The 25,135-nt window shown below is 38.6% G+C and overlaps 2 protein-coding genes across 8 annotated transcripts in view; both read left to right on the top strand.

Moving 5' to 3' along the window:
• Window positions 1-5,588, top strand: part of LOC103279610 (uncharacterized) — a 28,154-nt gene extending 22,566 nt beyond the window's left edge. For all 5 annotated transcript variants that reach the window (XM_062978573.1, XM_062978572.1, XM_062978571.1 and 2 more), the window contains 2 exons: window positions 2,357-2,415; window positions 5,270-5,588. In XM_062978573.1, the coding sequence (XP_062834643.1) occupies window positions 2,357-2,415; window positions 5,270-5,480 (270 nt within the window). In that variant the 3' untranslated portion in view covers window positions 5,481-5,588. The remainder of the gene's footprint in view (window positions 1-2,356; window positions 2,416-5,269) is intronic.
• Window positions 5,589-13,608: 8,020 nt separating this feature from the next.
• The window catches only part of klhdc8a (kelch domain containing 8A), a 37,892-nt gene continuing 26,365 nt past the window's right edge, over window positions 13,609-25,135 (top strand). The window contains exon 1 of one of the 3 annotated variants that reach the window (XM_008109603.3): window positions 13,609-14,110. The gene's annotated coding sequence lies outside the window, so the exon portion shown is untranslated. Of the gene's footprint in view, window positions 14,111-23,327; window positions 23,557-25,135 lie in introns of those variants that run through there. The other 2 variants (XM_008109605.3, XM_008109604.3) reach the window with 2 other exon arrangements.

Here is a 25,135-nt window from a genome sequence, read left to right as displayed (position 1 = left end):
CCAGGAAGAATGGTGATGCAACTGAATATTTTATTCTATGGATGGAATCCTGAGATGTTGACTTTTGAAGACAATTCTGTCTTCAGTAGCACCATCACCCTGTTAATGCTTCTGTCAAATCTAAAGATTTTCTTCACAATTTTAATAGCTATTCTTTCAGAGATACTGTGTGGGTTGATCTGCAAGTTTTAATGTTGGAGCTGGTTGTCCAAGGTCTTTCATCAAAGCAACTAGGTGCTGTTGAATAAAATCCTTGACCCTCTCCATCTCAAGCTGTCTTTTATCCAAACTTCCCTCTGTTACTTCCTCTGATGTTCCTCCAGCATGAATGAATTACGAGTATTATTGTTCCCATAGTATTGTTCTTGCGCAACTGAAAGTTAGTATATTTCTGTTGAAAACTGGAATGATTTTGCCTATACTCCTGACAGGATGTCTCCTGTGGGGGAGGAAATGGAAAGCTGTTCCTCTGAAATAGGATGAAGTCCAGCCAGCTGGCTTTGTGTCTAAGTGTACTTCTATTGGCTTTCACAGTGGACATCCGGACTTGTTTTTATACCAGCTACAAAGTACTAGTGTTCAAAAACCTTTGTCTTCATTGGAGGCACGATTTGATGCCATTTCCGCCCTTCTTTCACTTTGTTTAATATTCTATTTGTCTCTGACTGCTTGGAGTCATGGTTTTTGAGGCATACAGGGGCTTTCTAACACCCTGTCTACATTCGTTTTAACAACTTGTCATCTAAGATGTACCTACATTTGGTGACCACAGCTGCATGAGATCTTTACATTAGTAGAAGAGGTTGAGACAAGGGGAAGCCCTCCCTCTTAGTGGTGAGAGGTGTGGAAGTCCTCAGACTTGGTGGCAGTGGTAGTTTAGCCATCATGTCATATCAAGGTGCGTACCTGTGCAGGCATGCCGGAGAAGGTATTTTTGGGGAGGGGGTCAATCCCTGGGCCAAAGAGAACCCATGGAACATTCAAAGTTCATAAACAGTTGGCAACACCAGAGTGGATCAGGAGGGGGGGTTGGTTAGCTGTCCCAAAATACAGAAAAGCTTTTTCCAAGGCAAAATTTAATGTCTTTCCCTCTAACCTATTAACAAGCAGATATAATTTTAGTGAATCAGAATTGCTGTCCCCTGTGATAATTACAAAATCAAAACTATAGCACATGTACTTTCACACACACACACACACACACACACACACACAGGCTAAGGAAGCTCTACTATATCCCATAATGTAAGGTTTCCTTGAGCGCTCATCTGAGTCTTTTGTAGCTATCCTGCTCCAGAGCTTTGAATGTATTTATTTTTTTAATTTGAATGCCCTGATTTGCTGTTTATAATATATGTGATGTGCTGTTTTAATGGTTTACTGACAATAAATTAAGGTATGTATGCCTTAAGATTTAAAACTCAGTTATGGAGTTTTATCTTGGTTTAGTGATCTGTCTCAGACCTACTCTTTCAAAGAATATAGTAATCCTCTAGGAGCGGAACCAAATGGTCAAGATATTGAGAACTGTAAAATCAAAACAGCTTTTCTGATTTAAGCAGTTGTGCACCATTAGTTGTAATGTACAGGAGGTTATAAATTATGGCCCATTAAAGCAAGAAAATAAAAGTATTGTATAATATTGATTTTTAGTTTAGCAACTTTATAGAGCAGCTTTAAAAGCATGAATTCTGTCTTATTTGGTTCCAAAGAAGTTCAGAAATCTGGAATAGTTATGTTTATGACCTTAGAAAGCTATTCCTTTATGTGATCTGTTTATCTCATATGTAGGTCATATTATAGCTGTGAGTTTTGGTGAACTGCTTCAGATCAGATAAAGATGCCATTGAGAGTAGCAAGCAGTGGGGGTAAGATGCCAGTAGTTGAAACAATACAAGGTGCTTCCCCTGTTGGAAGTTACATCTGCTGTAGTCATCAAATAATACCCTCTTCTTCTGAAAGGACTCCTTTGAGGGCTGTACCATTCTACAGTTGTAGAGATCTTGGAACAAGTCATGTTCAGACACTTCAAGATGAACTAACACATTTGCAGTTGTGTTATGATAAACTATTTGTCATGTTTTGATGTTAGAAACCATTAGGAGTAAGAGAGGCCTATGGCAGATTATGGCAATTAACCTGATAAAAGAACAAAAGCAGGACATTCTTAAAGCATCTTTAGCTATCTTCAGGGATAAAAGAAAAAAAGCAGGATGCCATTAAAGTGTACTATATAAAACAACACATTAATATCCCTATTTCAGAAGTGCTTGTTTTGCTTTGCATGAAAAACATAATATATAGGTAGGATGCTTTTGCAAGTTCACCTATTTATAAACTTTCTTTCCTTTTGCAGATAAATCATCCTCCACACATAGATTATGGCTATCCTGATGCTAACCGTGTAGGACTAAGGTAATCTCTTAAGGATTTCCTAAAAATGTCTGACAAGCATGCTCTATAAATCAGTAGGCTTTCCCTTGCTCTTGGAAATGTGCTAGAAGCTGCTTTACGGCTTATAATGTGTTGTGAAATAACTCTTGTTTAAGGTATTAACTTTCTGAATATTCCCAGTCAGAAGAGAAATCAGACTAGGTAGCAGTGATAGTCATAGATAAAACAACGCTAAGTAGGATTGATACAAATTGGAGTAAATCAAAAGCATATGTGACTACTGTTTATATTTATTTGATGAGAAACTGTATGCAAAAAATGCTATGAAATGTTAAAAATTATGTTGGGTGCTTATAGACTGTTCTGTGCTTGTGTGTGTAAGGTATAATTTGATTATGAAGTAGATCTGAAGTAAGTTAATAATATGCTAGGTTGAGGATTGATTAATTTAGGCTGAAGTGCCTCTCCTAATCAACTTGTCTTTTGAGAGAGGAAGATAGTACCAATGGACTAACATTCCAAGGATGTAGCTCATGGATGTTTGGGGTTGGGATGGAGTTTAACTTGTAGCAGTGGTTGAGCAGTTGACTGAAGAAAGCTATTTATAGAAGGCCTGCCTTGAAAGCTTTCAGGGAAAGAATAGATTTTTAAAAAGCTGCTAACAGTATATACATTTTCCCCCACTGGCGTCCAGAATCTTGGAATTCCTAGCTCCACTTTGTCAGTGATAAAGGCAAGTGTGGTTTATATATCTCTGGAATGTCCAGGGTGGGAGAAAGAACTGCGAAGCTATTCAATGCTAATCAAGGTGGCCAATTGCAACATTCACACTTGCCTCAAACAGAAAAAAGTTCTTTCTCCTACCCTGGACATTCCACAGATATATAAACCCCACTTGCCTAGTTTCCAACAGACCTCTGAGGATGCCTGCAATAAATGTGAGTGAAACGTCAGGAGAGAATGCTTCTGGAATATGGCCATATAGCCCGGAAAACTAACAACAGCCCTATGACTTATTTTATTTTATACAGATATTAAATTGTGTTAAAATTCCATCTATGTGTTCATAGAATCATAGAATCATAGAATAGTAGAGTTGGAAGAGACCACATGGGCCATCCAGTCCAACCCCCTGCTAAGAAGCAGGAAATCGCATTCAAAGTACCCCCGACAGATGGCCATCCAGCCTCTGCTTAAAAGCCTCCAAAGAAGGAGCCTCCACCACGGCCCCGGGGAGAGAGTTCCACTGTCGAATAGCTCTCACAGTGAAGAAGTTCTTCCTGATGTTCAAGTGGAATCTCCTTTCCTGTAGTTTGAAGCCATTGTTCCGTGTCCTAGTCTGCAGGGCAGCAGAAAACAAGCTTGCTCCCTCCTCCCTTTGACTTCCCTTCACGTATTTGTACATGGCTATCATGTCTCCTCTCAGCCTTCTCTTCTGCAGGCTAAACATGCCCAGCTCTTTAAGCCGCTCCTCATAGGGCTTGTTCTCCAGACCCTTAATCATTTTAGTCGCCCTCCTCTGGATGCTTTCCAGCTTGTCAACATCTCCCTTCAACTGTGGTGCCCAAAATTGGACACAGTATTCCAGGTGTGGTCTGACCAAGGCAGAATAGAGGGGGAGCATAACTTCCCTGGATCTAGACGCTATTCCCCTATTGATGCAGGCCAGAATCCCATTGGCTTTTTTAGCAGCCGCATCACATTGTTGGCTCATGTTTAACTTGTTGTCCACAAGGACTCCAAGGTCTTTTTCGCACACACTGCTGTCAAGCCAGGCGGCAGTGTGTGCGAAAAAGACCTTGGAGTCCTTGTGGACAACAAGTTAAACATGAGCCAACAATGTGATGCGGCTGCTAAAAAAGCCAATGGGATTCTGGCCTGCATCAATAGGGGAATAGCGTCTAGATCCAGGGAAGTTATGCTCCCCCTCTATTCTGCCTTGGTCAGACCACACCTGGAATACTGTGTCCAATTTTGGGCACCACAGTGTTATGTGTGTGCATGTACCTTCAAGTCACCTGTCAATTTATGATGGCCCCTTGAATTTTCTACAGTTTTCTTAAGCAAAGCATAATGGCAGGTGGTTTTGCCAGTTCATTCCTCTAAACCAGTGGTTTTTAAACTTTGGTCCTCCAGGTGTTCCTATAATTCCTAACAGCTGGTAAGCTAGCTCAGACTTCTGGGAGTTGACATCCAAAACACCTGGAGGACCAAAGGTTGAGAACCACTGCGCTAAATTATAGCTTACATACCAGATACTTATACGGCCTTGTGTCTTGTTAAAATTAATTTATTGCATATACTTGTGTGTATGTCAACGTCAAGTATAAGTCAAGGGAAGGTTTGGGGCCAAAATTACGGATTTTGATATGACCCAGGCTGACAGCAAAATTATGCTATTACAAGGGGCCAGCTATCCCTATCCCTTTTAAAAAGACCAGAAGTGGCATTTCTGTGGAGGGAGTAGAGGGGGCCAGTGCTTCTTTTAGGTTCTCTCAGGATGAGCCAAGCTGTCACTTTTTCCCATTATACTCAGAGAAGGGGATGGCTCCTATTTAAAATAAAGTTAAGGTACAATACTTACCTGTGGATATTTCAACCTAGTTTTTTTGGCATCAGTGTTTCAACTAAAATTACTAGAATATATGATCATATGCAGGAATTAACCTTGCAGCTAGTCTTGAATTGAGATAGTAGCATTTTTTGTTTTTACAAATAATCTTTTTAGGTTGTAGCAGCTTGACACTGTGCTACATTCTCACTTCATGAGAATGCTGCTCTGGGTCGAGATTGCATGCCTACGTTTGTGAAATACCAGATAATGTTTCAATCTGCATGTTTACAAAGATCCTCATGTTGTTTCTTATTCTTCTAGTACTAGAAAGAGGGCAGTACAAGCAAAGACCCCTTCAGTGAAGCAACTTTCTGTAGCAAAATCTCAGATGTGTGAGAAGCCAGTAGAAGAACTTATACCAACCCGTGTAAAGATTGCTGTGTTTGCTATCTTCGTTTTCCTTCTTTTTGTGTATGTCACTATGGAAACTAATGTAGGGAATCCATTCCCAAGGTTTAGCATGGGAAAATGAGAGCATCTCATCATTTAGAGATGACATCAAAAGACTAAAGGTGGTGGTTCTGTTCAGCTGCTTAGGAATAAGCAATTTGGGTAGCTTATTAAAAAGCAAGAGTGGATATACCATGTATGTGTTTTCTTTGTTTAGAATTTAAAATGCCTCCCAGCGTCTGTATCTTAAAATATCTGGCAGCATCTACGTTTTTTGACAGTGGTTCATGATTTAGCTCATGAGTAGAGATTTTCTTAATTGGTTTAATGAAAACCAATTTCTTCCTTTCTTAATTTCAGAAGGTGAAGTTTTCTGTTAGCAGCCAGTCCTCCCACCATTGTTTATATTATGCAAGTGGGCCCTATGGCTAGAAGACAATTTGTCAAATCCTAATGAACTGACTAGTAAGAAGCATAAACCTAGAAGGAAAAGATTGCAAAAATGATTGTGGGGTAATTCAGCTGTTATATACCCATACAGAATACAAGTTGCAGGGTAGCTTCTCAGAGCCAAGTAGATCCCACCAAAATCCATCCATTCCCAAAGTATAGCATGGGAAGTTGATCCCATCACTCTCACCATCATAGCCCGGTGCTTTAATTCATCCAGAAGCCTTTGTTCTATTACAGACATCAGCTGTGGAGCTGGGCTGCCTATCCTAGTCTAAGGAGAAGCACCTGCTAGGTAATCAAATGTAAAACGACAGAGCCCTTGATGGCTGATCATACAGGCATAGCTACAGCTTGTCCATTTCCATGTACCTGTTTTCTTTTGATGGACAGTGTAGTATTTTGCTTTTGAGAACTTGCAATCTTTAATACTCCCATTGATCATCCTGTGGGGAATTTCCTGGAATATGTAGTTCAAAAACTATAGACTGGTTACTAGACAAAGAAATAAACATCAATACCTTTTCATGCCTTATTTTACTATCTTTAAAGTGTTGGAGCCAAGTTCTTCACATGTGCTGGCATTTTTAAAACATGAAAAAACTAACAAAAAGTCCAACTCAACTTGTTCTTTCTAATTGGCAACAGAATGTAATACTGTGTTGAAGTGGTGTGGCTGTTAATTGTTTTTTGTTTAAAGCATGAGTAGCTTTCAAATGGTGTAAACCTAAAAGTTGCGCTGTGACAAATTTTGTGTTTTAGTTTACCTGTGACTTCAGATTTCACAACCTCCAATATAGACCTTTATTGCACACCCTTACTCCCATTCTGCTAAACTGTACAGCTTGTGATTTTGCTCTGTGGCAGTGAGGGGGCACAAGCAACAATCTAGCTGTCACTCACCTTTTACAGTGAATGTTTCCTGTGATTACTTCCTGGCATATGGTTTAGAAAGGAGAATGAAAGATGGTGCGATATCCCCAATATATCTTCAAAAATAATACTGCACAATAATCCTGTAATAATGTACAAAAAGCCCAGAGTAAGAAAACTTGAACACTGAAATTCAAAGTTTGTCCCTTTTTTGTTGGTACATGAATAGATTTCTAAGAATCTAGAACAGTGAAACCCCTGTTTGGACATTTAATTTGGACCATCAGAAGCCCCATTGTGGCCTTAGGATGTATCCATACACCCTCCCTATCATCACATTGACTTACCTTTTGCAGCTTGATAATTGTTTTTCACTTTTCCATGTTGTTCTTAACTGTTTACCTCTTCACCTCTTCTTAACTGTTAGTAATCTTTGTTTTATTTACTGCAATGTTTATGCCATACATTCTGGTTTTGTTCCTTCATCTGGTCAGCTGATGCACTTCTAGAAAACTTTGGAAGTCTTGGGAACACATAGAAAAAGCGAGTTCATTTTCTCATTTGAGTCATTCTGAAATTACTCACATATTTCTTGGCAGGCTGCGTGGAGCACTTGCTTGTTTGGTCATGACTCAACATTTTTTTGTCTGTGCTAGACCAAGGAGGTAAAATCAGAGTGAAATCTCAACAGCACATGGAAGCATATGCAGTAGTTGTTCATCTTATGTTAACAAATTGTATTCTGTTTGATCAAAGTGCTAAGAGTTGGGCCAGAATTTAAAGATGGAGAAAAAAAATAATTGTCCAGAGACACATTCTAAAGTAGTTTTTTTTCATTATTCTTCTTAGAAAATGATGCCTTTATTAAGTCTGATTTCACTCACTATCTCATTTCCCCAACATTCATTCTGTGCAGTTTCACCATCAATTTCTGATTTTTTAAAAAAAAAATTGTTGACTTAAAATGAATTCCACACATATTTTTACACACTTTCAGTTCTATGCGTTATGCTGACCTTTCCAAATCAACATATTTTGCAATCATATTTTGCCTTTATTTTCTATTTGGAATACTATAATGCACTGTATATGGAGATGCACTTGGAAACTGTTCATAACCTACAGCATGTAACAAACACCCTTGGTAAAACAGCTTCATTGGTTTGTTTCTGGGTGTAATTCAAAGTGTTGGTCACTATTATGCCCTATGCAATGTAGGTTCAGGCTTTCTGAAAGATCATATCTTCTTATACGAACCTTGACAAGAGGTTTCAACTCCAAGGGAAAGGCTTACTTAGTGAGGACAGGAGACCCATTGGTGTCTCCCACCTACTGGAATTTCTTTCCAATGGAGGATAAGCTTGCTAACTTCCTGTTCTCCTTTCACCAGCAGGCAAAGATATTTTGGTTTAAGCAGGCTTTTAATGTATAGTTTCTCACAGATAGGTTTCTTATTGAAAGAGATGTTTCGGTTTTAAACCTTTAAATGCATTTAAAATAATTTTATATGTTTTTTTGTAATAATGATAAATTGTTTTAAATTTTTATTGTCAGATTTAGTTCTTATTGTGAGATGCCTTGGGTCCCGATCCAACAGAAAGGTGGCATATAAATAAAACAAAATAAATATTCTTGAAAACATTGAAGCAATGTTTGTATGCATATTTCTTTACTGTGTTTAGTTTTGTTAATGGTTAATATGAACTGCATAGGGAACTATGGAAATCTTAATTTTACTCCAGTTTACAGATTTGGCATTTGATGACTCCCTAAACACAAATATGTAAGCCTAATGTTCCCAGTCAAAGTACTTATGGAGCATATCAGGTAGTCAATCAAGTTTTGTATACATTAAAGTCATCCATACAATGGATGTTACTTCAAGTTCGAACTATATTCTTATAGTGCCAGTGGTTGATTGTAGGAGAGTGGTTGTGTGTGTCCACTTATGTCGTGTGCTATATTTTGATACGCCTTTGCACCGAATCATGATTGAGGTGGCTTTTTTGTTTTGTGACCCTTCATATTATTTCTAACATAGTGGACCAGTTATGGAGTTGCCTTTGATTTGGTCAGAGGGTTTGCCCTTTTTGTCCTCTGAAGCAGAGGGAATGTGACTTGCCCAAGATCATTCAGAAGGAAGCTATGGCTGATTTGAAATACAGATAAAATGAAATGTGCTCATGACTGAGGTGAATTTTGAACTGATACCACACAGCTTATTCTGTTATTATGAGAAAGCAGTTTTGCCTTGCTTGTGTAACCCATATTGTGTCACAGATTTGGAACTTAATAATTCCAGCAAAAATATTTTATTTGCATTTATTTTCAAGCAAGGTCAGTTCACAAATGGCTCTGCATTAGAAACAAAGAACCTTTTCTATATGTGGCACACATTCTCTTAATATGAAAAAGTTCATGAGAACTTAAGTACAGGATAGGAGTGGGAATCAGACTTTTCAGTCTTCCCGAACTACAGGTCCCACTAGTTCTAATGAATGCTGAAAGTTCCAGTCCAAAAATACCTGGAGGACAGTATGAATGCCACTCCTTTTCTATAGAGCAGGAGTGAATTCTTGGTCTTCTGAACATCTAATGAATTATCTTGGCTAACTGCCTGCTTTATTTCTTCTCCCAATTATCAGAAAAAAGATATGCAAACCAGGAAGATATTTTGGCTCTCTTTGTAGGATCAAAATGCTAACAAAGGCTCTTTAGAAAGCCATTTGCTCCTTTTTTATCCCATTAGTGCCAAGTAGTTTGAAAGCAGCTTAAACCTTTTTTGTCTAAATTTTTAAACTGTGAAGTTGCACATGCATTTTATTTTTATCTTTTAGGTTTGGACTCCTTTTCATAGCAGCTGTCTGCTTTGAAATGATGCCTCCCTGGGTTTTGTGGACTGATCAGGCCCAGCTGGTGAACTTCTTTCCTTAGGCTCCATACCAGCTAGAATCTCTCAGCTCAATACAAATCTTCAAATATTGACCTGACTAGTAGTGGCAGTAACTGCCAGAGTATTAGGGAAGCATTAATAAGGCCCTTCTTCAAGGCAAGGGATAAAACCAGCATTTCACAAGCAATTAGGACTGATGGATTACTGCAGAAATATTCATTGCTGCTGTATATCTAAAGAATTCAAATCCTTGCTTATTTTGAATTTGAAATCATAGCACTGCCTAGACAGATCAGCAGGCAATCCTATATCCATTTATGGAGAATAAACCTCACTGGACTCAGTGGAGTTTCCTTTGGAATAGATGTAGATAAGATTATACTGCACAAATTGTTCATGGTCTGCCTTGAAAAGGATCATGAACAAAACATTGCTTCCTTTTTATTTAAGTCATTACTCATTAGACTTTTGTTTTGTAGTAACCAAAAAACAAACAAAGCCCATTGGTCATCCATACAGGCACAGTTTTAAACATATATTTGGATTCCTAAATTAGTCAGTGCTGGAGTTGTGCATAAGCTGAATAGAATATAGGGCAGGAGTGAGAAATTTCCAAAGGTTGTGAGACTGCATCAGCCATATGTGAAATATTTGGGGATTCATTTACATTCTGATCCTCTGTACTCTCACTATCCAAATCCCCCCCCCCCCCCCAAAAAAAACACATAAAGCAAAGGATAATTTATACCAATTATACCATTCCATACATTTAATATATATATACCCATCTTGGCTTGAAACAGGCTTGGAAAGGGGGGCAGAAGGGCATCACATTCTTTGGAAGTTTTAAGAAGTGATTCTGAACATTTTCCTCTAATTGTTTATGAGTGGACCTGTCCCAAAAATCATGAAAATGCCCTTGGGAACATAAAAAGGCTCTAGTATACAAAGTGGATTTGTAACTTTATCATGAGCAGTCCCAATCCCTAGCATTAAATCAACAACATGGATGTTTTGCCTGTGGTAGCCCATCAATCAATAGAAAAAGTGAATGGGAGGTTGATTGGGGAAGATGGAAATCACCTGTCAACCAATCAGAAGTGGATACAAATGGACAAGCGCTCTTTTTTCTGTTGTGAGAAAGTGAGAAAGAGTAGCAGGGGACTAGGAACAATTCAAAGTTTTTCTTCCAGCCACTTAAGAAAATGTGGGGATGTTTGTTTACCCATATGTGAGTATGAGAGCATTTGTGAGTATTTGGGTGGGGGCTGAAATTATTTTTGTGATGCAAATAAAGTGTGTGTATGGAAGGGGCAAAAGTGCTTTCTCTATGGGGCAGCACTTTACTTACATTACCAATGCAATTGTACATACATTGACCAACTCAGAAGTAAGCTCTGTTGTTAACATTAAACAAACAGTTGCATCTGGCTCATTCCATGTTCTTAGTTTAATCCTTGTTTATACATAGGTAGTTCCTCTAGTTCTCACTTTGTGTAGAATTTGATTATTTTGGAAAGGGGAACTTTTGGTCCAAACATTTGCAACTATATTTGTGTCTCTCTTTTTTTGTTATTTACTAAGTTTGACAAGTTATTCTTTGAACAATGGAAGCTACTTTTATTTGTTGTTTATTTATTTGAGTAACATTGTGTTCTGAGTCATGGGAATCTATCAACATGCACCAGTTTTTCCTAACGTTTCTAGTTCAGCGCTCTATCCCGTAGGGGGCTTGTTGTACATCTGAACACACCATATATTCAAAAAAAAATAGCTATTGTTTCTTTGTGTCTGCAGCCTTTGTGTTGTAGGGATTCATTTTGAACATAGTACCACTTGCCTAATTAATTCTGCACAACACAGCCTTAGATTCAGTTTTAAAAGAAAGTGCAGACTATAGTGATTTTCCATCTGGATGGAAAATATTGCCATGCTGAAGAATAATTCTTCTTCCCAAAACAACATTTTCCTTCATCCCCCACATTTTAGCACTGAAGAGTGAGACATTGAAAATACAGCTAACCCTTACATCTGCTGGATCCCAAAATCTGTGTGGGAACTCAAGTGCCTTTATATACAATACATACTTCTGGAAAGTATGTTAGTTCTACTGGATCCTTCAGTGCTTCTTGTGCTGTGGGCCATGGTGCTCCATAGTACATGGACTTGAAGGAATTCTTTGGAAAAACTGGAAATATATTTTGAAAACAAATAAAAGAAAATCAATCTCAGTATGGTTCCTCTATCATGAATCATGATAAATTGCTGTTTGTGAAAAAATTGGCTTGGAGCAGTTTACATACTTCTGATTCCAGAAAACAGATCCTAAACTATGACTTCTCTGGTTGTGAAGAAATATCATGATCTATATAAAACCTGGATTGTCAACACTTGAATTGCCCGAAGTGACACAATGGGTTCCCCACCAGAGGTTAGAGAACATCATCTGCTCCTATCCCTTCCTCTGCCTGTGATACAATAACATTTCCATGGCCATTTCATTGCCTTTCATTGAGAGCCTGGTGGACTCAGTTTCCCTTTCCAAAATAATCAAATTCTACACAAGTTGTGAACTTGAGGAGACCTACACACAGATTGTTCCTCTTGCCACTTGTTTCCAGTTGTGACATTTGCTACACTTTGGGAGTACAGTAGAGTCTCACTTATCCAACATAAACGGGCCGGCAGCATATTGGATAAGGGAAAATGTCGGATAATAAGGAGGGATTAAGGAAAAGCCTATTAAATGTCAAATTACATTATGATTTTACAAATTAAGCACCAAAATATCATGTTTTACAACAGAAAAAGCAGTTCAATATATGATAACGTTATGTAATAATTACTGTATTTACAAATTTAGCACCAAAACTTCGCAATTTATTGAAAATCTGACTACAAAAACATTGACTACTAAATGGCAAACTGTGTTGGATAATACAGAACGTTGGATAAGTGAAGGTTGGATAAGCGAGACTCTACTGTGTCTTGTAAGCCTCTTGAGCCAGGTGCCTTGCCCTACCTTATCTGTCTGCTTGTCTGTCTGCCTGTCTATCTTTCTTTATCTCTCTCTCTTTATTTCTCTCCACACTCATATACAGACACTCCTTAACTTTATGGTTAAAGATTTTCTGCCTTGGTCCTGTAAATATCCCTCACTCCAGTGAAACCACTAATGTGTACAGTGAAATACTTTTAGAAGAACTGTATATATTTTTAAATGTCTGCTGCCAGGGATTCAACACCTTTTTGACTGGCATTAATTATGCAACTTGAGTACTTTTGCGCCATGTTATTAATGAATAAATACATAACATTCACATGGTGCATTTTGAGTGCTCTTATCATGTTGCAGATATTATCTTCACAAGAGCCTCAGAAATTATGTCAGAATACCCCGTTTTGGTAGATACAGAAGGTTTATGCACGTACAGTATGTTCTGTCCACTGGGTAGCGAGAATTGGAGGAGAAATACATTTTATTCTTTAAATACTGTTAAGTTGGAAACCAGTTGGACCATTAAAAGCGGCATGCTCAGTGAGGAAATCGTGTACAACATAAGAGTGTTCTACCTATGTTTAATTTACAAGTCCAAAGAACATTTCTGCCCTTGTTCCCATGGAAACCGATGCTGATTTGGAAAAAAAAAATCCTTACCGTCTGTGGTTGGCCTCTAACCCACAGATGTTAATTCATCTATAATTTAACTGTATGTTCATAAATTCACAGCTTCCCCACAGCCTGTTTTACAAGAGCTAGTCACCAAGAAGGCTGGAGGAGCTGCTCTTGTGCATCTTGCAACAAATTTAGCCCTGCCTCAATGTCACGACAAAGCAAAACCCATCTGTGTGAGACCCAAGCAGCAGCTGGGAGTCTGCCCTCTCAGCTATACGTGGCTCTTCTGATCATATTTCAGCTTAACAAGCCACTACACAAGCTCTCCCTGATATGCAAAGTGCATTTCCCTCCCCTCTTTTCCTTTCCTTCAACAGCCTGACTCCTTCAATCTCTTGGATGGGGTTGTTTCCATGGCATTAACTGTTAGCAGCCTCTTTCTACACAACACGATATTCCCTTTCTTCAGACCTCAGCAAGCAAGAAAAAGCTCTAGAGACTCTTTTCTCTCTCTACACTTCTCTTCTCCTCTCTCTGTTTCTGTCTCTCTCTGTGTGTGTTTATTCCCTTATGAAAAGGACCAGCTAGAGAAAGCCAACTTCTGCCTTTCTACCTTATTGTTATCAGGAGCTTGCTATTATATAAGCATGGCTTTTAAGCATCCATTCTTGTCAGCTACAAGCCAGGCAACAGGGAAAGCATGAGTCCTGCTCTGAATACCTTGGATTTTGTATTGTGCCTGAGTTGAATGTATTTTCCACATCAAATCAGGTTATTATTTGCCGTAGTCCTTCTTTACTAGATTCTTCCCAGGATTGTTATGCCCCTTCTTTTTTATTGTACAGCTGATATTCAGAGGCGGTGTCTTCTCCCTGACAAGGTAAGCTCATTTATGAATATTTTCAGCATCTGTTGCCCTTGACAGGCATGGCTGTAACACATAGGTATATGTTTTAAGGAAGGTGAGCTAGTTTGTTGTGAAGTCATGAACTTGAAGGGTTTTTAACATTTGCCCTGACTAGATCCTACAAACATGGGCTTCTGCAAGTTTTCCAGACATGTGTGGTGTGGCCTACAGTTGAAGATGCTGCAGAACTAGGTGTTTTTGCTCTAAGAAGGTGTAGTGGAGGGGATCTCTAGCTTTACCAATAATGTACAAGAGTGATGTCGGGTTTTGAGTGTGTCATAGAGAGGCATTAATTGAGAATCTCTTTATTATCTGCTGCTGTTAGTTTTCTCCATTCTCAGCAGCACATGTAGCTAAAGCTACTGCCCACTGTGAAGTCTGCAGATTGTAAATTGTGGGATGTTTTGCCCAGGGACAGCAATTGCTGGAGCTAGTCTATTTGTTGTGGCAGTGACCAACACCATCAAACCCATGAAGCAGATTAAGAAAGCACTCCACTGCATGGTTATGAATCTCTGAGATGCAATGCAATGAAGGAGATCTTCGTACGCATGAAGTTGTTAGACTACGTTAACACACTGAGTACAAAGGATAATAGGATTGCAGAAAATATACCTTGAACTCTGGTAGAGTGTGGCACCAGGTGTAGACTCATGCATTTAATGTTAGTGCAAATGGTGCTATCTTTGTATTATGTTTTGCCTAGACTCCCATATTGAGAGAAAAAAGCAGATTATAATAAATAAGTAAACAAAGTAACATGACATTTCTAGGTATTTTTCTCGTGATTGAGCTTTTTTCTTATATTCAGAAAGGAAAAGTTGTGCTGCTTTGTCTTTTGCTTTCCAAGTTCCAAAAACTAGTTTTTTGTTTTCCTGACAAATCTGTCAGAAGAAAAGTTTAAGTCTGATGTAACAGTCCCAGTTCTTCAATTGCTCCCTGTCCTTTAAAAATCCTGGATAAAGATGAACTCAAAACTATTTTGTTTGTGTACTGTGATGGGAATTTGGTGAAACAACCATATACTGTGGTCTGAATCTTATTCTTAATTTCTTGACCCACTACACAGCTGGAGTGTATCTTTGTATTAATCTACAATCCAACAATTGACTGCATGAGTCTATTCTTTTTATGACCAACAAAATACAGGTCTGTATCTATTCATATGAGAGGAGATTTTACCGATAACAAAACATATTAATCTCTCCACATTTGTAAAATTGAATAACTTGGGCCTGAATCCTTTCTACAACATTTTTTTTTCATTGTTGTTGTCCAGATAATGTAAAGTGCACTGGTGCTTGAAATTCTGAGATTTATCCAAGCCTGAATGGGTTGCAACTGTGATATGTCCACTATTTTCCGTAGGAGAACATGGGAGAGACAGTTTTAAAAAAGAATTAAAAGTACTATTGTTCAAGCTTGGCTTAAAAGTGGGTTTTAAATCTCAAAAGGGTGGAGAAGGCATGTTGTGGAAACATGGGAGAGGACCTTCTCTGTGGCTGGTCCTACACTCTGGAACTCCCTTCCAAAACTGGCTCCCTTTTACGGTCAAGATTTTTCTATTCCTGCAGACATTTCAGAACTGCTTGTTTTATATCACTGGTTTTCTGTTTTAGTGCTATACTATTATTGATCTAATTCTTATATCCTTCTATAGTTAGGCTTTGTTTTAATCTTAACTTTTGGTATGTTTTCATTTTAAGCAGCAGGCCGGTGGAATATTAATATTGATTCTAAAGGATGGGATGATCCAAAAAAGACTACCTTTAACTTGGCCTGTTTACTGGAACCAAATCTGTCTTGAATTTCAAATAGAAAAACAACTTAGATTTTGCATAAATAAAAGATTTTCACATAGAAAATTAGGATATTAATCTTCAACACTATTTACACATGTTTCAATTGAAGTTAGCATAATATGGTGGTTAGAGTGTTGGATAAGAACTTGAGAACTGATGGTTCAAGTCTTCAGTGGAGCTGGGTGATCTAAGAGCTCTTCCAAATAGGCCCTATATCTGAGGATCTGATCCCAGATTTTCTGCTTTAAACTGGATTATATGGGTTCGCAGATAAACAGAATACCTGGGATCAGATCCTGGTATATAGGTCTTGCCTGGAAGGGCCCTGAGCCAGTCATTCTCTCTCAGACTGATCTATTTCAAAAGATTTTTGTGAAGAGAGAGGGGGGGGGGAGGAGAGGCCTGTGTGCCACCTTAACCTTATTGGAAGAAAAGCATGTAAATGTAACTAGTAAACTCTCAATATAAGTACTCTAATTTAACGTTTTGTTAGCTGTTCTGAGAGCTGTAGTGCAATTCTACTCAAAGTGGTGGACTATGGACCATAATCTATCTGTGAGCCATTGGCTGCTCTTCTCTGGTGAGTTCCCAAGGGGAAAAAAAAGAAATATTTGTAAACAGTGGGCACAAATACAGAACCTGTTCCTGGCACATAGGAAAAGAAAATGGCTAGCTTCCTACATCAGATGGTTTGAGATACACTACTCTATTGTGTACATATTGTGCCTACAAGATGTTTCTCATCAATTTCAGTGTGAATTTGATAATCTACATACTCATGGAGAGTTAGTGTAGTGGTTCAGGTGTTTGACTACAATCCCAAATAACACTGCCAAATAACATCCAGATTATCTGCTTTGAACTGGATTATGTGGCAGTGTAGAATCATATAATCCAATTGAAAGCAGTCTGCATTATTTGCTTTGATAATGTGGATTATAGGAGCCCCGGTTGCAAAGTGTGTTAAAGTGCTGAGCTGCTGAACTTGCAGACCAAAAGGTCCCAGGTTCAAACTCCGGGAGCGACCGCTGTTAGCTCCAGCTTCTGCCAACCTAGCAGTTCGAAAACATGCCAATGTGAATAGATCAATAGGTACCGCTCTGTTGGGAAGGTAGTGGCGCTCCATGCAGTCATGCCGGCCACATGACCTTGGAGGTGTCTACGGACAACGGCGGCTCTTTGCCTTAGAAATGGAGATGAGCACCAACCCCCAGAGTCAGACATGACTGGACTTAACGGCAGAGGAAACTTTTACCTTTAATGTGGATTATATGGTCAGCTGTGGAAACCTTTTGCGGGACTTCAGAGGAAAACAATGGCAAACCTCCTGTGAACAAATCTTGCAAAAAAAAATTCGTGTCAGGAGCAACCTGGGTCGCTTCTGGGGTGAGAGAATTGGCCATCTGCAAGGAAGTAAAGGATCTTGCAAATAAAACCCCTTAGGGTCACCATAAATTGGAAATGACTTGAAAGTACAGAATAACAAACTCGCTCAAAAGTTCTGTACATGATTTCAGATCTCTTCAAATCTTTGCAACAGTTCGTAATGAACAGGAGTGAAAGACAGGAGCTATTTCGTCTATTATGCTCAAATAGAGCCAGAAGGTTTGTTTTCATTTCTTTTTAGTGTATAAATGAAGCTTTAATTAGCATTTTAACATTACATTCATTCCATTTGAAAACATTCGATTTATATGCAAATTAAATCCTCCCCTTGGATAGTTAGCAGATTAAAATAGCTGATAGGGGACTGCAGGTTGCTCTGGTATGGAACAACTACAATCATCTTGTTTATTAGCTTCCACATTTCTGATGCTTTGCTTCAGTCTTACAAACAAAGCTGCATTAAACCTACATAGCCTCTTCCATGTAAGACTCACTAGCTCTAAAAAAAAAAGAAGATGAAAGTTGCCTCCAACAGCTTTGTAACTGCATGGTGGCAATTGTTTATCGCCTCTGACCTCTTAGTAAATCCATCATTAACTTCACAGATGGAGAAGTTTCAAGAATATGTTTGTTCAGTGATACATAAAAAGGAATTTGCATGTTTGGTTGAATTTGTCAGAAACCAAATTGAAATGAAATCTCTCCCATCTCCATCAGGTAAATTAAACAGTGAGGCTATGGAGAGGGGCATGTTATACCTGCCTGCCAAGTATTTTCCCAAAAGGGAAGAGACGACATTAACTCTGTGGGCATTACATGGCTGAATACACAAAAAATAAAGTTCAGATTTTAAAGTGTTGAATCTGGGTGGATCAGTCTGCTTAGTTTTGGTTTGTCTGACATTTGCAGAAACAATCTCTAATGTTTCCCATTCTAAGTACAGAAAAATTATATTCATTTGTAAATTTTTGAAAATCATTTCAAAAATCATTTCAATAAAATTCTGGCTGTCCCTCTTTTCACACTCCTAAACCACTTGGGAAATAATCTTTGGATGTCAGAGTGGGAAGAAAGAAATTACAGAATGAATACACACGTGACCACAGATGATGGCTGTCACTCTGCACTGGAAGCTAGCATAAATTACACTTTGAAGTGATTACTGTGCATTTGCTGTGCTAAACCTAAACTCTGCCTTGTTGTTATTGAAAAACATTATTTTCCAGTGTGGTGTTGTAAGTTTTCCAGGCTGTATGTTCCAGAAGCATTCTCTCCTGATGTTTCGCCCACATCTATGGCAGGCATCCTCCGGTATCTCTTTCAAAATTGTCATTTTTATTTCTACTCTAGAACACACATCTCTTATATCAGAGTTTTAAAAACCTAAATAGCTATTAATTTTTCTAATATTTATTTCATGCTACAGTCTTATATTTGTTTGCTAACACTTTAATATCCTACAGAATCCTGGGATTGGTGAGATACATAGAACCTTCTCCTTGAGAGCTCTAGTAAACTCCCTGGAAATATAGCTCTAGATCTTTTCTGGCACAAAATTCTAAGTACCTCACCAAACTAAACATTCCAGGATTCCATATGATAAAGTCTTGGCCATTAAAGCAGTTTCCCACAAGGGCCAAGTTGAGGTACAGGACTGCATCAGTAGAGTTTTGTTGCACTTTCTGGCCAGATGTTTACCAATATTGTATGCAAACATACACAAAAAACAATAACAAATCTGTAGAGCCTGGAAATGCATGCCTTGTTTTCTGGGTGGGAAACAAGATGCAGCGGGATGCTGTACCTTGCTGTAAGGCAAAACTATCACTCCTGAGAATAGAAATGTATTTTTTCTACATTTCTTTGGTTGGCGAATGGCTTCAGATGAGGCCAAGGGAATGTTTGGTTAGCCTGATGTCTGGACAGTGAATTGGGCCGAATCAGACCAAATGCAGTTGCCAAAACTCCCTTGAAGTCCCAGGATATGCCAGAGCTTCAAGCACACTCCAGAACATTGCCTGACTTTGCTCAACGTGGGACAAAGTTCCCAACCCCAAGCCACGTACCAAAACCAGGATACTTTCTGGAAGCTGCGGCGTGTTATAAAGACAGCCAGTAGTCTGTTTGTGGTGAGTCTGGGTTCTGGGGCCAGTGTAGACAAGATAACATTTCGGCAATTGAGGAAAAGGAAAAGACAACATTGTAGTTGGTAGACTCAGTCAAGGAAGGCATTTTATGTCTTCAACGATGACCTGAAGGTTTCTCATTCATTGATTCATTCATGACCCTGTGTATGTGGCTTCAAGTCACCTGTTGATTCATAGTGACACCATGAATTTCATAGGCTTTTCTTAGAAAAGGAATACTTCAGGGTGGTTTTGCCAGTTCCCTCTCAAATCTGCCCTATAACACCTGGTATTCATTGATGGGCGTCTTTGCAAATACTAGCCAGCATTGACCTTGCTTAGCTTCCAAGATCAGATGGGATCTGGTGCTTTAAGGCATTTAGGCTCTGGGGAATTCTCATTCATAGGTTTGCCATAAATCAGAGTTGATTTAATGGCAGTTAACAACAACAACAACAACAACAACAACAACAAGGCTAAGAGAAAATTAGTGAAGTCATCTGTGAAGTGATCACCCTCCTTAGCTTTAGTCCCACACTATAACCACTGTACTACAGAAGGCATGAAACAGGTCCTAAGTTCATTCAAGGTAAGATTGGAAGAGCTCCCTATCTTTTCATTTTGACGTGACTAAGATGCAGGATAATGAAATGATGAGACATTTATTTTCTATGGTTTTTGCCAAAGTTGGTCTATGCTTTTGCTGCTGTGTTTCCTGTTTTTATGATGTTATTATTTTATGATATTTTAATTGTGTATCACCAGAGCTCCTGGTAGGCAGAAGGTGAGATTTATTCATTTAATAAGTAAACAATGAATAACTAAAAGTAATGTAAGGTAGTAAGTCAGTTTCAAGGGCAGTATTAGGCAGAGGCAAAGAGTCCTCTGGGAGTAACTCTGGGTGTCATAAAAATACAGCAAGTTGTTGTTGATTTAATTTATTATTATTATTATATTGAGTGAGAGACAGGGGTACTTGTGGATGTCAATGTGCCATGATCTAGGTTGGAGTTTGGCTGATGTCTTCTGTGCCAATGGAACAATAAACCCATTTTGAATTTATTCTAGATTTTCTAAAGTTCAGACTAAAGCCTGGATGGCTTTACCATCCCATCTACACTGATAAGTTTATAGCAGAGCTGACATTTGAAGCAGGGGCTTTCTGGATCACGGCCCTTTCTCTGCCACACTCTTCAAACCCTCGTTGTGTGGATTCTTCTACATAAATGCCATGCAGAAAATTGCCCAGCTTGCCTACTAGAAAAGTGAATAGATTAGCAGGAGGCAGCTTCATCAGTGAACAACTTAAAAACAGCATCCCTTCTTGGGTTCCTGCTCTCAAACTTCAGATTTCAGCTTGCCATGAAATCTATTTGCATTCATTCAGAACCACCTACAAACGCTGACAGGTTTTAATAAAGTTGGCTGCATATAATTCCCTTAATGAGAAATGTGAGCTAATATTTTTATAAAATATGATTCAACATTTTCCCATTAACTCTAAATGCAAACTGTATGAATAATTTGAGCAACTGCCATTAAGTCTTTGCTATCAATCACGTATGATGAATAATTTTTAAACACTTTTTGTTATTGTTCCATTATCCAGGTGGAGGCCACAAGGGGGTGGTAGAGAGAGAGGGAGAGTCCATTTTACAGCGGGGATGGGGGTGGGGAGTCGAAGGAGGAAAACCATTTCCCCTGTTTTTGCTGGTTATTCCCCCTCCTCACTTTCCATGTTATAAATTAAGGTTGTTTTCACAACAGGGACATGGATGGGAAGAATAACAGGTAAACAGGGGGAAATAATTTTCCTCTTTCAACCCACCCTTCATGCCCGTAAAATGGAATATCCTTCTCTCTCTAGCGCCTCGTTGTGGCCTCTGCCCGGATAATGAAAGTACCCACATTTCCTATGATTATTTAGTTATTTCTGCTATCTAGTATTGGGGAGAAGGCTATTACAACCACACTGTGGTAGTAGGGAAAGGTTTCTGCATAATTTTCAGGAAGAGACGACTCCACCAACAGGAATGGAGGTTACATTCCAGAGTACTGGAAAACAGACTTTTTGGATTGCGACTTCCAGCATCCAGATGTTGTTTAAATATGCAACTGAACACATTTTGTGGCATAGAAAATAGGGTTTTATGCAGTTGGCTGTCTGGACTAATGAGGTACAGGATTATTCCTTAAACAGAAGAGGAAAAAGGAATAAATAAAAATTTAAAATGACTACTTTCCCCTTTCAGTCTTTAAACCATTATATTGATATTGTTTTGTTGTGACCAATTACTTGCTTCATCTATAACCAAAGCAGATACTTGCATGAAGATCTGTCCAACTCACATGGCTTCTTTGTTGCAATAACATTGTTGTGTGGTTTCCTAATATTTGTGTGATCTTTCTTCCATTATAAAGAAGTTGAAATGATTCTGCTACATCAGGCTTTTCAGCAAAAACAAGCTGGCATTTTGAGCTTCACTTTTTTATCCTTCAACACCACTCACTTCTGAAATTTGGGTCTTGAATTGAAAGAGGTTACTTTGATTGACAGCCATCCACATACTTCATATCAAGATAGCATGTTCAAACCTCTCTTTTTTTTAAAAAAAAAAAAGGCTATCAAAAATAGCTGAAAAGTTAACATACACATATTTCTGTGTTACCTAAATTGTGGAATGACTAGTGCATCTTTTCTTTGCAGATGTCAAGAATGTGTAATATGTATATGTGTAAGCCTACCTGTAACCTCAGGGAAAGCCTGGCATCCTGGTACAGTGTTTCTGGATCCTGCCTTCTGTTTCTACATAGTATTATGGCCCAGCATAGTTTAGCAGCCCCAAGATGAACTGAGCATTTCACAGGACCCTCAAAAAGGCAGTGTGAAAAGAACATGTCGGTGACCTATAGCTAAGTCATTTTTAGTCATTCTCAGTCTATGTGCTGAAGCCAAAGAAGTAAGCAAGTATGGTTATATATGGTAGGAGTAGGAAATGTGCAAATCTCCTTACATTGGACTGTAACTTCTGTGAGTCCTACCTAATAGTAGTCAGTCCGCTCTGAGTCCCCTTCGGTGTGAGAAGGGTGGGATATAAATTTAATAAATAAATAAATAAATACAGCCAATAGAGAGTAATGATAGAAGTTGCAATCTAACTGTGTCTTCCTAATGCTGGCTGTATAATTATTTATTGTTAATAGGAAGCAAAAACTTAATTTTTTCCAGTTGTCATTTATCCTTATCTTCATAACTCTGTTGCTATTAAGAAACAGTAATTCACGGCGCTTCTTTGTGATGGAGGCTCCATTGGGTACAAAAGCACTTGTGATGCTTAAGTGAGTAGTTTTGGTGCTATCTGAATGCAGAGCTGCCAGAACTACTGCTGCATGTGTGGGGCAGGAGAAGAAATAGGACACAGCTGGATGTTAGAAATGGGTTTACCTGATCATCATCATAGGCAATCCCTCGTGGTCGAGTATGATTGCCTTCCAAGTGTAGGGTCTTGGCGGTGGGTTCGTAGGTGGCTGTAGAGACTTGTTCTAGATCTGCATGTTCTTTCGCAGTGAGGACATTGAACCAAAGTGGTTGATAGAAGCTGATATCAATGCAAGTGTCATCTGGAGACACTGTGCGTAAAGTACTGTGAATTTTGAAACCCTTCCTAGTTACATCATCAGTGTTTTGGATATTTTCACCCATCTCTGCCTTGCATTCCCAACTGAGCCCCCTCCTGCCAGTTTTCTGCAATTTGCCAAGTGAGAGTCTATTGGAAAACTTCCTGTGTAAGCATGGGAACCATAAAAGGCTTTTTCTAGCTCTTGTAATCCAGTGCATGTATGCACACACACACACTCACTCCTCCTCCTCTAGCTGCCTCTAGTCTAAGCACTGAGAAAATACAGGTCACCCCAGCAGATGGGGATTCCTCCGCCTCCGATAGTAGCTGAGCTCCTATATAACGAAAAGTGAATATTAGGAGAGTTGGATTTGCGCAGTGGTGTGATTCATTTCCTTTACCAGCGTACAGTCTGCATTTCCTTGGGGCTTACTTCCCACTTAGAAAGGACGGCATCCTCCAGAGAACAGCCATCACAGATGTATGTGAGTAATATACCAGCAGACTTGGAGAGTGGGTGTGTAGGGAAGAAGAGAGAAACGGAGACTGGCTGTATGGAGAAATTTGGACTTTCTTGGGTGAAACTTGCTGTACATTGTTTTTGCCGGAATATATAGTTCCTTCTTCAAATTGAACATATAAAGCCATCTTGAATTTTTTTTAATATTTTTTTTGGCAGCTCGATAAAAATATGTTCTTTAGAGGTCATTAAGTTACATTCTCTTGCAGTGTGTATCTGTTTGTGCATTTATGCTTTGCCTTGAGAATAGCTTCTCTCTGAGCCTAAATTATGGGGTAAGATTCATCATCAATGTTACTGTGAAAAGAAGGTTGTGGGTCCGTTTGGGGAGTTATTATTATTTTTTGGTAGTGTCAAAACTTGAGGTCTTGATGCATTAGAAACTGGCAGGCAGACTGTGGTAAAGTTTCACATTTCTGGACACTAGAATGAGATATAAGCTTATTTTTAAAATCTGCACACTATCGCTTAAGGTACATCATCTAAACAAGTGAGGCTGTATTTATAAAGGGAAGAATACAATACTGTTCATTGCATACCAAATGGCTTCTAAATGTCAAAGAACAAGATATGACATTCTGGAACATGTTTCACAAACATGTCTGAATAGTCCCCAAAATGAATTGTAATGTGGCTGATCCTTTTTGTGTTTGTGACATCAAGATTCAGAGAAGAAATTGAAAATATAAGAATTTATTTATTTATTTACATCATTTCTATCCCGCCTTTCTCACCTAAAAGGACTCAAGGCGGATTTGTTGTTATCGTGAAGTGTCTTCCCTCTTTCGTGAGAACTGTATTTTTAGAGATTATCAAGCCAATTCTAGAAGTTATTTCACAATTAATCAGATCACATCCCATCCAAAAGAAAAGAATATAGAGATATGAAGAAATGTGGAAAGTATAATGGCAGGACTCCTTCGTTAGACCTGGCGCTTGCTTGACAGCCAAACGCTTGAGCTCAGTATTTGGATCACTATAGTCTTGATAAATTACAGTAGAGTCTCGCTTATCCAACGTAAACGGGCCGGCAGAACATTGGATAAGCGAATATGTTGGATAATAAGGAGAGATTAAGGAAAAGCCTATTAAACATCAAATTAGGTTATGATTTTACAAATTAAGCACCAAAACATCATGTTATACAACAAATTTGACAGAAAAAGTAGTTCAATACACAGTAATGCTATGTAGTAATTACTGTATTTACGAATTTAGCACCAAAATATCACTATGTATTGAAAACATTGACTACAAAAATGCGTTGGATAATCCAGAACGTTGGATAAGCGAGTGTTGGATAAGTGAGACTCTACTGTACTACATATGTGACAATGTGCAAAGTTTCCAAACTATGTCAGATTGTAAATCTATTTAGGTAGGAGTTGTTTTCCTGACTGGCAAGAAAAGGGTATTGTAGGCCTCAGGCAGATGTCTTTTTATCCTTTAATCTGATAGCAGAGATAGGAACTAAAAATCAAGATCAATGCCATTTTGAACTGTTGCAAATTTTCTAACTTAAATGGGTAATTTAATTAAATTCA

Source organism: Anolis carolinensis, chromosome 4 (assembly GCF_035594765.1).
Source record: "Anolis carolinensis isolate JA03-04 chromosome 4, rAnoCar3.1.pri, whole genome shotgun sequence".
In the NCBI taxonomy this organism is placed as follows: Eukaryota; Metazoa; Chordata; class Lepidosauria; order Squamata; family Dactyloidae; genus Anolis; species Anolis carolinensis.
This window is presented reverse-complemented; position numbering and strand designations above follow the sequence as displayed.